Below are 12,156 nucleotides of genomic sequence, written 5' to 3' on the forward strand. Positions count from 1 at the left end.
CTTTCCCTCATTTGTTGTTTCATATGTTAGTTCAGAACCCTGCTCAATTGTAATTGTGCACAATTACTTGCTGGCTTTGAGTTGATTTATTTAACCTAAATCAAAAGTCATGGCTTGCATTAAAAATTTCTAATAATTATACACTTAAGTCTAGAAATACGTACAACTTAATATGAATTTTGGAGCTGTCTGTTGCTTCTGGCCATCCTTTTGTTTTGTTCCCCACCTCCTTTTTGTTAATGTTCTATGTGGTTTATGTCTTTTGATTGTTGTCTCATTACTCACATAACATACCCTTTCATCTGAGAATTTCAGCAGTAGTTTTATATGGTGACGATAGCTTTGGATTCATGCTTTTTGTTCATCCCACTACTTTTAATATTTATATTAACAGTGATTTGTTATGTGTTTATCAGCTAGTAACATTTAGAATTGTTTCAGGAGGAAGAATGGAAAAAGCCATATTCACAAGATTACGATAAGTGAGTTTTAGGTCTTGGCCTTCAGGTTCCTGGAGTGTAAAGACTAGAGGAAAGGAGACTAAGAAATCCCAACCTTACAACTTACCAAAAAACAATCTTTTTTATAGGCATCGGAGCTTTAGAAAAAATTTTTAAACATAAACTGAACAAAGAATGGCAAAAGATAATGCCGCTTTTATAGAAGCCTTTATTTTTATTGCAACTGGTTATTTTCTGTTAGTGTAGAAAACTTAGTAAAACAGGATGTGTTCTAGAAATAGTCGAGGAGATACAATCATGTTTTCTGATAAACTGACAGAAAAGGAAACATTTTGTGTATTATTATAGCATTGTGTGCCGTTTGCAGTTAGAGCCACTGTGGATAGTAATTGTCATTATTCTTAGTTACTTATAATTTTGTTTAGAATTTGTGAGTTTAAGCTTCCATTTTAAGGTAAAATCAGTTAGTATGAACACACACAATAAATAAGATTAACAAAGCTTATTTATTGATCATTTCTGTCCATCTACAATCATTACCTTTTGCAAGGTGCTTGTGAGATATAAAATTTGTAACTGCCACATCCTTTCTTAGGATTTTTAAAATTTCCATTTTCTTATAATATGATTATGACTAATGTGTTGAACATTAGTTATGGAGTATTTTTCTTAGCTACTTGATATTAGATATTGATCAGTGGAATAAAGTTATTGAACAGCTTGGAACACCATGTCCTGAATTCATGAAGAAACTGCAACCAACAGTAAGGACTTATGTTGAAAACAGACCTAAATATGCTGGATATAGCTTCGAGAAACTCTTCCCTGATGTACTTTTCCCAGCTGACTCGGAACACAACAAACTTAAAGGTACTTTTACAAATATATACATTTAATCCCATTTGGGGTGTGTGTGTATGTGTTCGTGTGTTTATATGTATTCATATTCTTATGGGACATAACCCAAGGTTTTCTCTGGATGGTGGGAAAAAAAATGAGGTTTTATTTTTCTTTAATTTTATATATTTTAATCATATGTATAAAATAATTTTACAGTAATATTTTTAAAACATATGCTTTTAAAATAAAAAATAATCTCAAATTGCTGAAAGTTATTAATAATTTGAGAACCTTTACAAATATATGTACATTAACATCATTATGTTTGCAGCCAGTCAGGCAAGGGATTTGTTATCCAAAATGCTGGTAATAGATGCATCTAAAAGGATCTCTGTAGATGAAGCTCTCCAACACCCGTACATCAATGTCTGGTATGATCCTTCTGAAGCAGAAGCTGTAAGTTATTTTCTTAATGTTTACAGAACATACTGCATTCTTAGAATTACAGTTAGGTTTGGAGGAGACCTTTTAATTTTAAATAAAAATGTAGATACATGATGATGATGTTTTTCTGTTTCTTCATGAAAACTACGTCAAATAAACTAATGAGCATATTTGAGCCCCTCCTACACAAAATAAAGTCACCTCCCACTGTTTTTTGCAATCTTGCCTGGATACCCTAACCAGAGAACTAGGATGTTGAATGCTCTGAGGGAACATCCTAACTCAGTTATAAAAGAAATTACTATATCCAAAGGAAAACGGAATTCTATGATCTATGATATAAATAAAATGTGGCAATTTCAAGAGCTGGAAGAAAAGAAAAAGACAGTTAAACATTTTTTTTCCTGCAATGAAGGAGTCTTCCTATTCTGTCTATATAAGAAAGTTGATGATTGATCAGTCTTGATCTAATGATACATTTTTATAAGTCATCTGTCTGGCTAATATTTCAAATAACTACAAAGAGTTAAAATACTCCCAGCATACTGACTCAATTATTATTGCCTTGTGTTTTTCAGCCACCACCAAAGATCCCTGACAAGCAGTTAGATGAAAGGGAACACACAATAGAAGAGTGGAAAGGTACATTCATCAGATTCTTAGAGGGAAAACTGCGAAGGAGCTTCTGGTTTTTATATGGTGATTTATTGTCATGTTAGAGAAATTTGTGACATTTTCTGTGCATAACTGAAATTTGTTAATATTAATTAATATTTTTACATAAGTGGACAGTAAGTCTGCTTCCTTCCTTAACTTCTTAAGTTCCCGTTTCCCACCCCAGACACAGACACATTAGTGCTCTCTCTCATGTTTTTCTATGGTGTGTGAACATACAAATGTGTTTAGTGTGTCCCACCTCTCTTCTTCCACCCTTTTAAAATCACGTATGGTTGTGTACGATATATGCTATATGTACTTGCTTTGTTGATATAATCAGATATCTGGAAGGTTATTCTCTTTTGGTTCACATATATGCCTCTCTTGCTTTAATAACTGATTAGTGTTCTGCTGTATGAATGTGTCACACTGTATATCCATCTCCCTCTTGATGACCATTTAAATTGTGTCCAGTCTGTTGCTGTTAGAAACAACTCTGCCGTATTCATGTTCACATATGAGAACATACCTGGAAGAAAAATCCTAGAAGGAGATGTGCTGAGCCAAAGGATATTTTTCAGTTATTTCCAAATTATTCTCCAAAGAAATTGTAGTAGTGTACACTTCCATCCATATTGTATAGGAGTCTCTCTTTACCCTCACCCTTGCCAACAGAATGAGTTAATTTTTAATATTTGTAAATCTAATATAGTAGTTTTATTCTATTTTATAAATGTGGCTGAAATTAATCATGCTTTGATAGTCGTGGAAGTGTTCAAAATATTTCTTCGAAAGGTCCCCTGAGACATGTGGGCCAGGTAATGTTTAGGTCCCATTTACTTCCATTTGTGGTGTTGTCCTTCAGTGTTTTGACCACTTTTGTAACTGTGTGACTTTGAGTAAATCACTCCCCCTTCCTCCCACCCTCCTACACCGCCCCCTGCATTTTACCTCATCTTAAAATAGAGGCAGAAGACCTGTTATTAAGAGTTGTCTTTAAATCCTGGGAAGCCAAAGTGGACTGGGGAGGTATAAACATGAATAAGTAACCCATCTATAAATGTGTTTTGCTAAGGATGAATTTGATTCTTTCTTAGAAATTGAAGAGATTTAGAGATTGATTTTCTGTGAACTTTGGGAAAGCCATGGTTAGCAGAGCCCATGATAAAGTTAAAAAAATGACAGAACAATAAAACTGGATAGAGTCTGCTGCATTTGAATATGTAATATGCATTTGAATATGTATACAGATATAGCTCTGTACTGAATATGTATGAAAGCATTAACCTGATATTTTTACATCCTACTAATTTACAATAGACCATGAAGTATTTTATAGAATCTTGTTTTTTTGTTTTGTTTTGAGACAAGGTCTCACTGTGTCACCTAGGCTAGAGTGCAGTGGTATGATCATGGCTCACTGCAGCATCAAAACTCCTGAGCTCAAGTGATCCTGCTGCCTCAGCCTCCCCAGTAGCTGGGATCACAGGTGTGATCCACCACACTTGGCTAATTTTTTTTTTGAGACAGGGTCTCACTATGTTGCCCAGGCTGGTCTCAAACTCCTGGGCTTAAGTGATCCTCCTGCCCTGCCTCAGCCTCCCAAAGGGCTGGGATTATAAGTCTTAAGCCACTGCACCTAGCCTAATTTTTTTTTTTTTTAATTTTTGTAGAGATGGGGTCTCACTCTGTTGTCCAGGTTGGTCATAGACTCTTAATAGGCCAGCAGTTGTAAGGCACACCATTATGTGCCACAAAGAAAAAAAAACACTGTCAGTTGTCCAGCACCATTGATTATAAGATGGAGTCAGTTTCAGAGTTTAAACTGAAAAAAAGTACATCTTAAAATCAGTGAGATACAGTGTTTTCATTTGTATAAGAATATATTTGGGGGTTTTGATTGCTTTAAAAACATTTACCTTTATTCTGTATCTCTTACTCCTAGCCCCAGGTGCATGTCAGTAATTACCCACAGACTGCCTTTTTCAAGATCTACCTAAGAGTTTTAGCTCATAACAGAAAGAAAAATTAATTGCCAAAGCCATTAATTACAGATGGCTTTGCCTAGTTAGTACTCCTAATTAGTGTCGGTTCTTCTGCCTTAATCTCTTTGTGCTTTTTCCCAGAGGAGTGCTATTTTCTCTCTTAAAAAATCCTCATATTGCAAATGTTTATCATTCCTTTTTGTTTCTTTGAAGAAGACCATCTCTTATTCTCTCCTTTATCAGTGCTTTCTATTTTTCTCCTTCCAAGCCTTAAGTTACTGTAACAAACAAACTTGTCTCCAGTTGTTGTTCATTCCAACATATTCTCTTGTTTTACCTTATTACCAATATAAGTGTCATACTCTGTAATCAGGGATTCTTTGTCAGAATTTTCTTCTTCAGGAATTAACACAGACTCCTTGAAATTCGATGCAATATTTTTTGTTTGTATGTTTTTCTCAGAAGAGGGTTTTACAATTCTCAGAAGATTCCATGACCCAAAGAAGATGATAAATAGTGGTGATGATGTGGCATCCACCATTAAGATTACGTGTGGTGTGCCTTGTGAGTCTGAATGTCTACTTAAGAACCTTAAGAAGGTTTTTTGTTTGTTTGTTTTTGCTTTTTTGTTGTTGTTGGGATGGAGCCTCACTCCATTGCCCAGGCTGGAGTGCAGTGGCGCAATCTCAGCTCATTGTAGCCTCTGCCTCCCAGGTTCAAGCAATTCTCCTGTCTCAGCCTCCCGAGTAGCTGGGACTACAGGCGTCTGCCCCCATGCCTGGCTAATTTTTGTATTTTTAGTAGAGATGGGGTTCCACCTTGTTGGTCAGGCTTGTCTCAAACTCGACTTCAGGTGATCCACCCGCCTCGGCCTCCCAAAGTGCTGGGATTACAGGCATGAACCACCACTCCTGGCCGAAGGTTCTTAAGTAGACATTCAGACTCACAAGGCACATCACAGTTAACATCAGAATCACTTCTGATGATAATATAAGTGAAGAATGTAAGACAGGAGGCGCATATATTGATACCAGCAGAGCAGCTCCCATTGTCTCTCTTCAGTTGCAACAGTTGTCACAGTGGTCTGCTTGCTGTCCAGAAGCCTGATAAGAGAAAAAGATAGATTCCCATGGAGAAATGTTATTGGAAGTGATAACCATGCTTACTCATAAGGAGTTGAAATGTAGCTTACCTGCTTCTTTTCCTCCAATAAAAATGTGTTTATCTTTCATTCTGATTAATGAAGCTTTTGCATACTCTGATTTAAATCTTGGTAACATATATCTAGTTGAGTACCCACAGTGCACCAGGCTCTATTCCAGGGCTCAGGAAATGGAAGTCAGTAAGACACATGGTTCAAGCCCTCCCTGAGACAGATGGTAGTACAGAATGGTATGTGGTATGATATGCTGTAGTACAAGTTGCTGGTAGAGTGAAAAAGAAAGCTTCTACCCCAGCACCATCAAACCAACTTGAGAAACAGTGGTTACAGGAAAGATTAGTACTTCCTTTCGATATGATCCATTGTTGAGTGTCAAGGAATTGTTATTAATTAACATCCTTGAATCTTAGGCTGACACTTAACTGACATTGTAAGGACACTGTTTGAAGTACTTCACATGTATAAAAATTTCCACTTAAACCATACATGCGTTGTGAGATTGGCTCTTAGACTGAAAAGTTCATTTTTGTTTACTTCTTTTACAGAATTGATATATAAGGAAGTTATGGACTTGGAGGAGAGAACCAAGAATGGAGTTATACGGGGGCAGCCCTCTCCTTTAGGTTGGTTACAATATAAGCTTGGTTAAGATTACAGTTTACTTCTTGTGTTGTAATCTTCAGTGGCCTGAAACCTGCAGTTCTTCCCATACTTACAAAATCAACATTATTCCAGGCTTAATAAATATAAGGAAATACAGTTTGTTTGGTGAAATTTGAAAGCACTGACACACTTTTCTATTAATACATTATACTAATATATCAGTAACTGTTTATAAGATGCACATCTTTTTCTATGATATTGACATTCTGTTGAAGAACAGAAATTAAAAAACTTTGTTGGCATTGTTGTTGGGTCTTTAAAGAAGAAACTTCTCAAAATTCAATATACATACCTTTCTGTGATCTTGACAGTCTTTACTTTGGATAAATAAAAGCTTCACTGCAAAATTTAGTACATGTAGTACCAAGTTGCTGTCTTTCAAAATGATATGACTGATTTGTTGAACGAAGGCAATAACATTAAAACCATCACTAGAAGGTATTCTTTCTCTAAGAAGAGAACTGGGTTTGTAGGAGTTAAAACTTTTTTTAATCATAAGCTGATCTTATATTTAATGTTAGTACAAGTAAAAGTATAAAGAATAGAGGGGAAAAGTTAAATGGCAGGTAACATGTACATTAAGTACATACCATGTGACAGACACTAGTGGTTTATATACTTTATTTTATTCAGCCCCTAAGACCCTAAGGTGTAGGATTATTGCACCACTTTATGGATGAGGAAACTGAAGTTCAGAAATTTGAAATAACGTAAGATTCCAAATCTGTTATGTAGATGAACTAGTACAATAACTTCAGAGTGTGTGGTTTTTTCAGCCTCCCATTTTGTTTCTGGCGGGCAACAGAGACTTCTCTGGCTACAGAGGTTAGGACAGTTGTATGAAGGAGGTGAAATTTGAGCTGAGCCTTGAAGAGTGAGTAGTATTTCAAAAGATAGGTCTTGATTTTGAAGTAAAACTATGCCATTTTAATTCCTCAGAAACTTCTACTTTTGAGGGAAAAAATAGATGTATCTAGCATGTTGTATATGGGTAAGGTTTTTTAAAACTATAGTGACATTGTCTACTATAAACATAATTGTTTAAGCCATTTTTTGTGGATTGCTTTGACATTTTTGCTTATATATTTTAGAGTTGTATATTTTAAATCTTTGATCAAGAATGCAGTCTTCCAGATTATAGTATAGATCCTGTTCAAAATATGAATGGGTTTTGACAGCTTTTACCTATTTTGGAAATGGACTTTTCTCTACAATTTACTTCTAACAAATTTAAAGCTCTATTATAAATGCTTCATGTAATTAATTAGCTTTGTATTGCTACATAGTAGTAGTATAACTGAATTGTTCATGATAGAGGCTCAGGTGGGATTTGGAAAGTTCATTATGTGGGACAGTTTTATACTTTAGCATACTATCCAATTGAGTGGCACAGCTGGAGTGCCAGATGTTTGAGTAAATGTAATAATCTCATGAGTTAGAGCAGTTGTATTTGTTCTTAATTTGTAAGTGAATAATTTGAATCTTAGTCCAACACTTGCTTATGATCACAAAATAAGTCAGTGGAAAAGATAGAAATTGAGGTTTCTAGACATCTTCTGGATCCTCAGTTATAGCTTGCAAAGATGAGTATTAGCAAATTAAGCTGTTATGAAAATATTCCGCTCTTGATTATGTACTATAACAAAAGGAGTAGTGCTTGGTAAATCAAAATATCAGATAACCATAGTACCATTTCCACTTGATTTTTAAAATGAATTTTATTCTTTTCCCCCTTTGAGTGCCTTCTTATATTTATTTTGGTTTGGCTAATAGTAAAGTAAGTTTGCCTGCCTTGAGTGTATAGAGACTCACTTGAGAGAGGAATGACCCACCTGAGACTAATGATTTTCTATATTATTACCATTCAGATATTTGAGAATTTACTGTATTGCTTTAAAGAAAAAACAAGTGTGTGTTTTTTTTTCCTTAGGTACTTGATTTTTAGATTAAAAAGTTAATGCATTTAAAAGTTAATTTTTATCAGATTAAAACATTTGGATAAAATAATAGACCCTGAACTAGAGGCATATATAAAAATTATATATGTTGGATCCCTTTTATGGTTTGAATGTTTCAGTACAAGTCTTAGAAACTAGCCATTGTGTACTATGTATGTTACACAGATGTATCATACTGTTCAGTCAGAAAAGGCTCATTCCAAGTATTGACTGAACTAAAAAGAATATACTATCTCAGTTTCACTCTGACTGAGAAGCTAATGGACCTTTCTTGGGTCTAGGAGATTATCACCTATTTTACCTCTCATCTCTCAGGCCTGAAATACTCATCCTGCTTTTCTCTTCTGTTTCAACTCCCATCACCTGCTTTGTCTCTTGTGGTTCCATTCCTTTCTGTCTCCCAGTCCCCTCCCTAAAGATTTTCCTATTCCCACTACACTGCCTGTTTTCTTTTTGCATTTGAAGAAAAGCTCGCAGAGGACCTTTCATATTGAAGTGTTTTATTGCTTATCTGGACAGAATGGAGGGATGATCTCAAATACAGATGCTGGGTTCAGGAGCAGTGGTTTTCAGCCCATTTGGTTTCAGCATCGTTGGGTGCCTGAACCTCACCCTCAGAAATTCTGCTCAGTGTTCCATTTGAAGACCATTGATTTTATTTCATAAATGTATTCTTGAGAACTTTTAAGTAACTTGCGTTATTCAAATTTGGAATGACCCTTATTTAGTGTTCATGTGGTTTAAAAGTACTTAGCCTAGTGCATGAGTTACCTTTTTTCTCTATACCCCAGTGTAAGTCATTCCTGTCCCCTTCCTAAACCAATCCCCTTGAGAGGATTTCTGTCTCGAGCTCAGGTATTCGTGTTACTTTTTAAAATTCAGGAAGTCCTTATTAGGTAATACTTTCGGCAAAAGAAACTGTTTGCTCCTACTTTATCTATTTAATAAATCCATATTTCTACTTATCAAGTATTAGCGTAGAAATAAGAAGACCCAAGTTTACTTAACTAGGCCATTTGAGTGACACTGTCATGTCCCGTAACCTTGTATAAACTGGGGCAGTTGAATTAAGGTTTCTTCCTGTTAAAATTATTTTATTCCTTGGCGCTTGCTTTAAAACAAGATGTGCCAGAAGTACATCTTGTTTCAAATTTGAATCATTTGAATTTTTCCTTTTTAGTGCAAAGCTATAAAGACTTTTTTGTAGGGAAGTAGCTTTTAACTTTTGTAGTTATACAGTCCTTTAAGATCTTCTGTCCAAAAAAAGGCATTACAGACAGTTTTGCATGTATTATCAGCAGTATTCACACGTACCCTGAAGCCCATTTGTGGATCTTGCTGCAGGACCATTTCTAAATGTGGCTCAGATGTAAATTCTTGTCTTAAACTGGAAAACACATTCATTGAAAGGATAGGACTCCATGATTCTAGACATTTTCAGAATTCTCACCTCATAGCTGTCAATGAAGAGTGTTTTTTAGTGTATTGGATATCATTTGCGATTATTTTTAGTGAGCCTTCTAAACCCAAGAGAAAAAATTACCACTAGAGGCAGGCAGTGCAGCGCAAGTAGCTCGATCTGCAGCTGTCTGCAACTGATTTGCTGTTTTGTTTCTCATAGCACAGGTGCAGCAGTGATCAATGGCTCTCAGCATCCATCGTCATCGTCGTCTGTCAATGATGTGTCTTCAATGTCAACAGATCCGACTTTGGCCTCGGATACAGACAGCAGTCTAGAAGCATCAGCTGGGCCTCTGGGCTGCTGTAGATGACTACTTGGGCCGTGGGGGGGTGGGAGGGACGGGGAGTCGGTTAGTCATTGATAGAACTACTTTGAAAACAATTCAGTGGTCTTATTTTTGAGTGATTTTTCAAAAAATGTAGAATTCATTTTGTAGTAAAGTAGTTTATTTTTTTTAATTTCAAGTGATGTAATTTAAAACCTAAGTTGTGTTTCAAAACAGCAACAAAACTGTATTGTATTTTTTGCTGTAATTAACTGTATAATGTAAACCTAATTATTTTATCATGTTTTAAATTTTTTGCATATTTGCTTTATCTTATGCTGCTGATTTTTTTAACTGAATTTGTAAGATTTTGTTTATCAAAGCAACTATTATGTGGTGACTTGCCTATATCATGAATTATTTAAGATTTTTATAGTTTTTTTTAATTAGAATTTATTTCAGATGTTTTGTTCATGATACTATCCTTCAGGGTTATGTGCTTATCAATGAAATAACCCCAGAGGAGTGAGGGAAAATAACTTGTAGCCAGTTATATTCAGGAATAACTACTGTAAATGATGAACGTGTTAGGAGACCTCCAATATTTGCTACTTGCCAATCCTAATTTAGTTACAAGAATTGGTAGGCAATCCTACTTAATTTTGGCAAAAGCCCCGTCATCTAAGTGGCAGAATAACTCAGAGCATGTCTTTGAAGATGCTGGGCATCTACCACCACCTTATGTCCCCACCCTACCCAACAGAAATAAGTAAAAAGAACATGGTGTATTCTGCAAATTTGTGGCATGCTCAAAGTTTATGATCACATAAAGTCAAGAGGATACTTCATGAATAATACATTTCAATGCAAATAAACAGATGGTTCACTTCTACTAGCTATGAGCCTGTTTTTGTATACACTGAGTTAATCTACTCAGGCTGTAGGTCCCAGCAATGTTCTAGAGTCTAGTCTTTCCCTTTCCTGCAGCTTCGGGCCCTTGGACCTTTCCGGTTTCCTATTACTTGGAGTGTCTGTCAGTTGAACACCAGTTGTTCTGGTGTTTCTGGCCATTTGATTCTACTTGTAGCATAATCATATTTATACTAGCTATTGGGAGGTTCCAAAGCCTACCTAGATTTGTGTAGGTGATGTATCAAATGAGCAATATACCGTTCATCTGAAAATAGTAGCACACAGCCATATATAGGATGTCATTTTCTAAGGACTGTTTCTTCACATTGAGCAGAGCAGGCATAAATGGTGGTTATTTAGTCTGAGTCTTTTATTTTTTTATACCTGATTTTCAACATAACATGCAATGTGGATGTCGAGTAGTGTAAGAATGGTGCTGCTCCTGACAAGTGTATGTTAACTGTTTACATTTTCTATCTGCAGAATTATTTCTCTATAACTGAACTTTTCCCAAGTAAAATGTCTTTGAAGTCTCGTTATTTCTGAAATACGGTGTCTGTAATAGACCCAGGCACCTTTTAAATGATCTCTGGAACAAGAGGGATTTCATGTAATGAACTAGGAAATGCATACTCACATAAGCAGCAAGGTTCTAGGCAGAAAGCCCCTTGGAATTCGTGACCAATGGGAAGAACAGGTGTGGCTTAACATGCAGTGTCTGAAAATTTGCTTGGCATTTTATTCATATATTTAGTGCAAAATTCCTTTTGAATGAGATATTTTACATCATTGTTAATGTGCAATATTTAAGATTAAAATACATTAGCCTTTTTATATACTTTGAAATAGCAGGTTTGTTTTTGATGGCTTAGAGTCATGATTTCCAGCTTCCCAGCCTTTTTATCAGTCCCTTTTCTAATACAACAAGGTGCATTAATTTGATTAGACAAATTAGAGTTTTAAGACTATAACACCTCTTGAATTGTAGACAGGAAATACTGGATTCACAGTTTTAGCAGAAATTTGAGAATGAGTGTGTTTATATTAATTTGACAATTAGCTGTATTTTCTGTAACGTAGATTATGTCACTGTTGCACTTTCACAGCAGACATGCTTTCAGAAGGTTCTCTTATTTTATGCTTGATTGCTGATAAGCCATCTCTATTGATACAGATTTTGGTTAAGTAAGGAAAACCAGGTGTCTGACTGTATCATTTGTTGTAAACGCCAGCTGCCACTTGCCAACCATAACATTGAGTTCAATTCAAAGAAAACAAACTCGAATTACTTAGTGTAAACTAAAATATTTAACAAATTATATCCTAAAAACAAGGTCTCTTTGTTAA

The 12,156-nt window shown here is 35.4% G+C and overlaps 1 protein-coding gene across 16 annotated transcripts in view; it reads left to right on the top strand.

Moving 5' to 3' along the window:
• Positions 1–10,789, top strand: part of LOC105486663 (mitogen-activated protein kinase 8) — a 132,372-nt gene extending 121,583 nt beyond the window's left edge. For 9 of the 16 annotated variants that reach the window (XM_024794388.2, XM_011749656.3, XM_071069960.1 and 6 more), the window contains 5 exons: positions 1,149–1,331; positions 1,633–1,757; positions 2,324–2,387; positions 6,095–6,172; positions 9,797–10,789. In XM_024794388.2, coding sequence (XP_024650156.1) covers positions 1,149–1,331; positions 1,633–1,757; positions 2,324–2,387; positions 6,095–6,172; positions 9,797–9,942 — 596 coding nt within the window. In that variant the 3' untranslated portion in view covers positions 9,943–10,789. Of the gene's footprint in view, positions 1–1,148; positions 1,332–1,632; positions 1,758–2,323; positions 2,388–6,094; positions 6,173–9,791 lie in introns of all 16 variants that reach the window. The other 7 variants (XM_024794393.2, XM_024794391.2, XM_024794392.2 and 4 more) reach the window with 1 other exon arrangement.
• Positions 10,790–12,156: the final 1,367 nt, after the last annotated feature.

Source organism: Macaca nemestrina, chromosome 9, assembly GCF_043159975.1.
Source record: "Macaca nemestrina isolate mMacNem1 chromosome 9, mMacNem.hap1, whole genome shotgun sequence".
NCBI classification, from domain to species: Eukaryota; Metazoa; Chordata; class Mammalia; order Primates; family Cercopithecidae; genus Macaca; species Macaca nemestrina.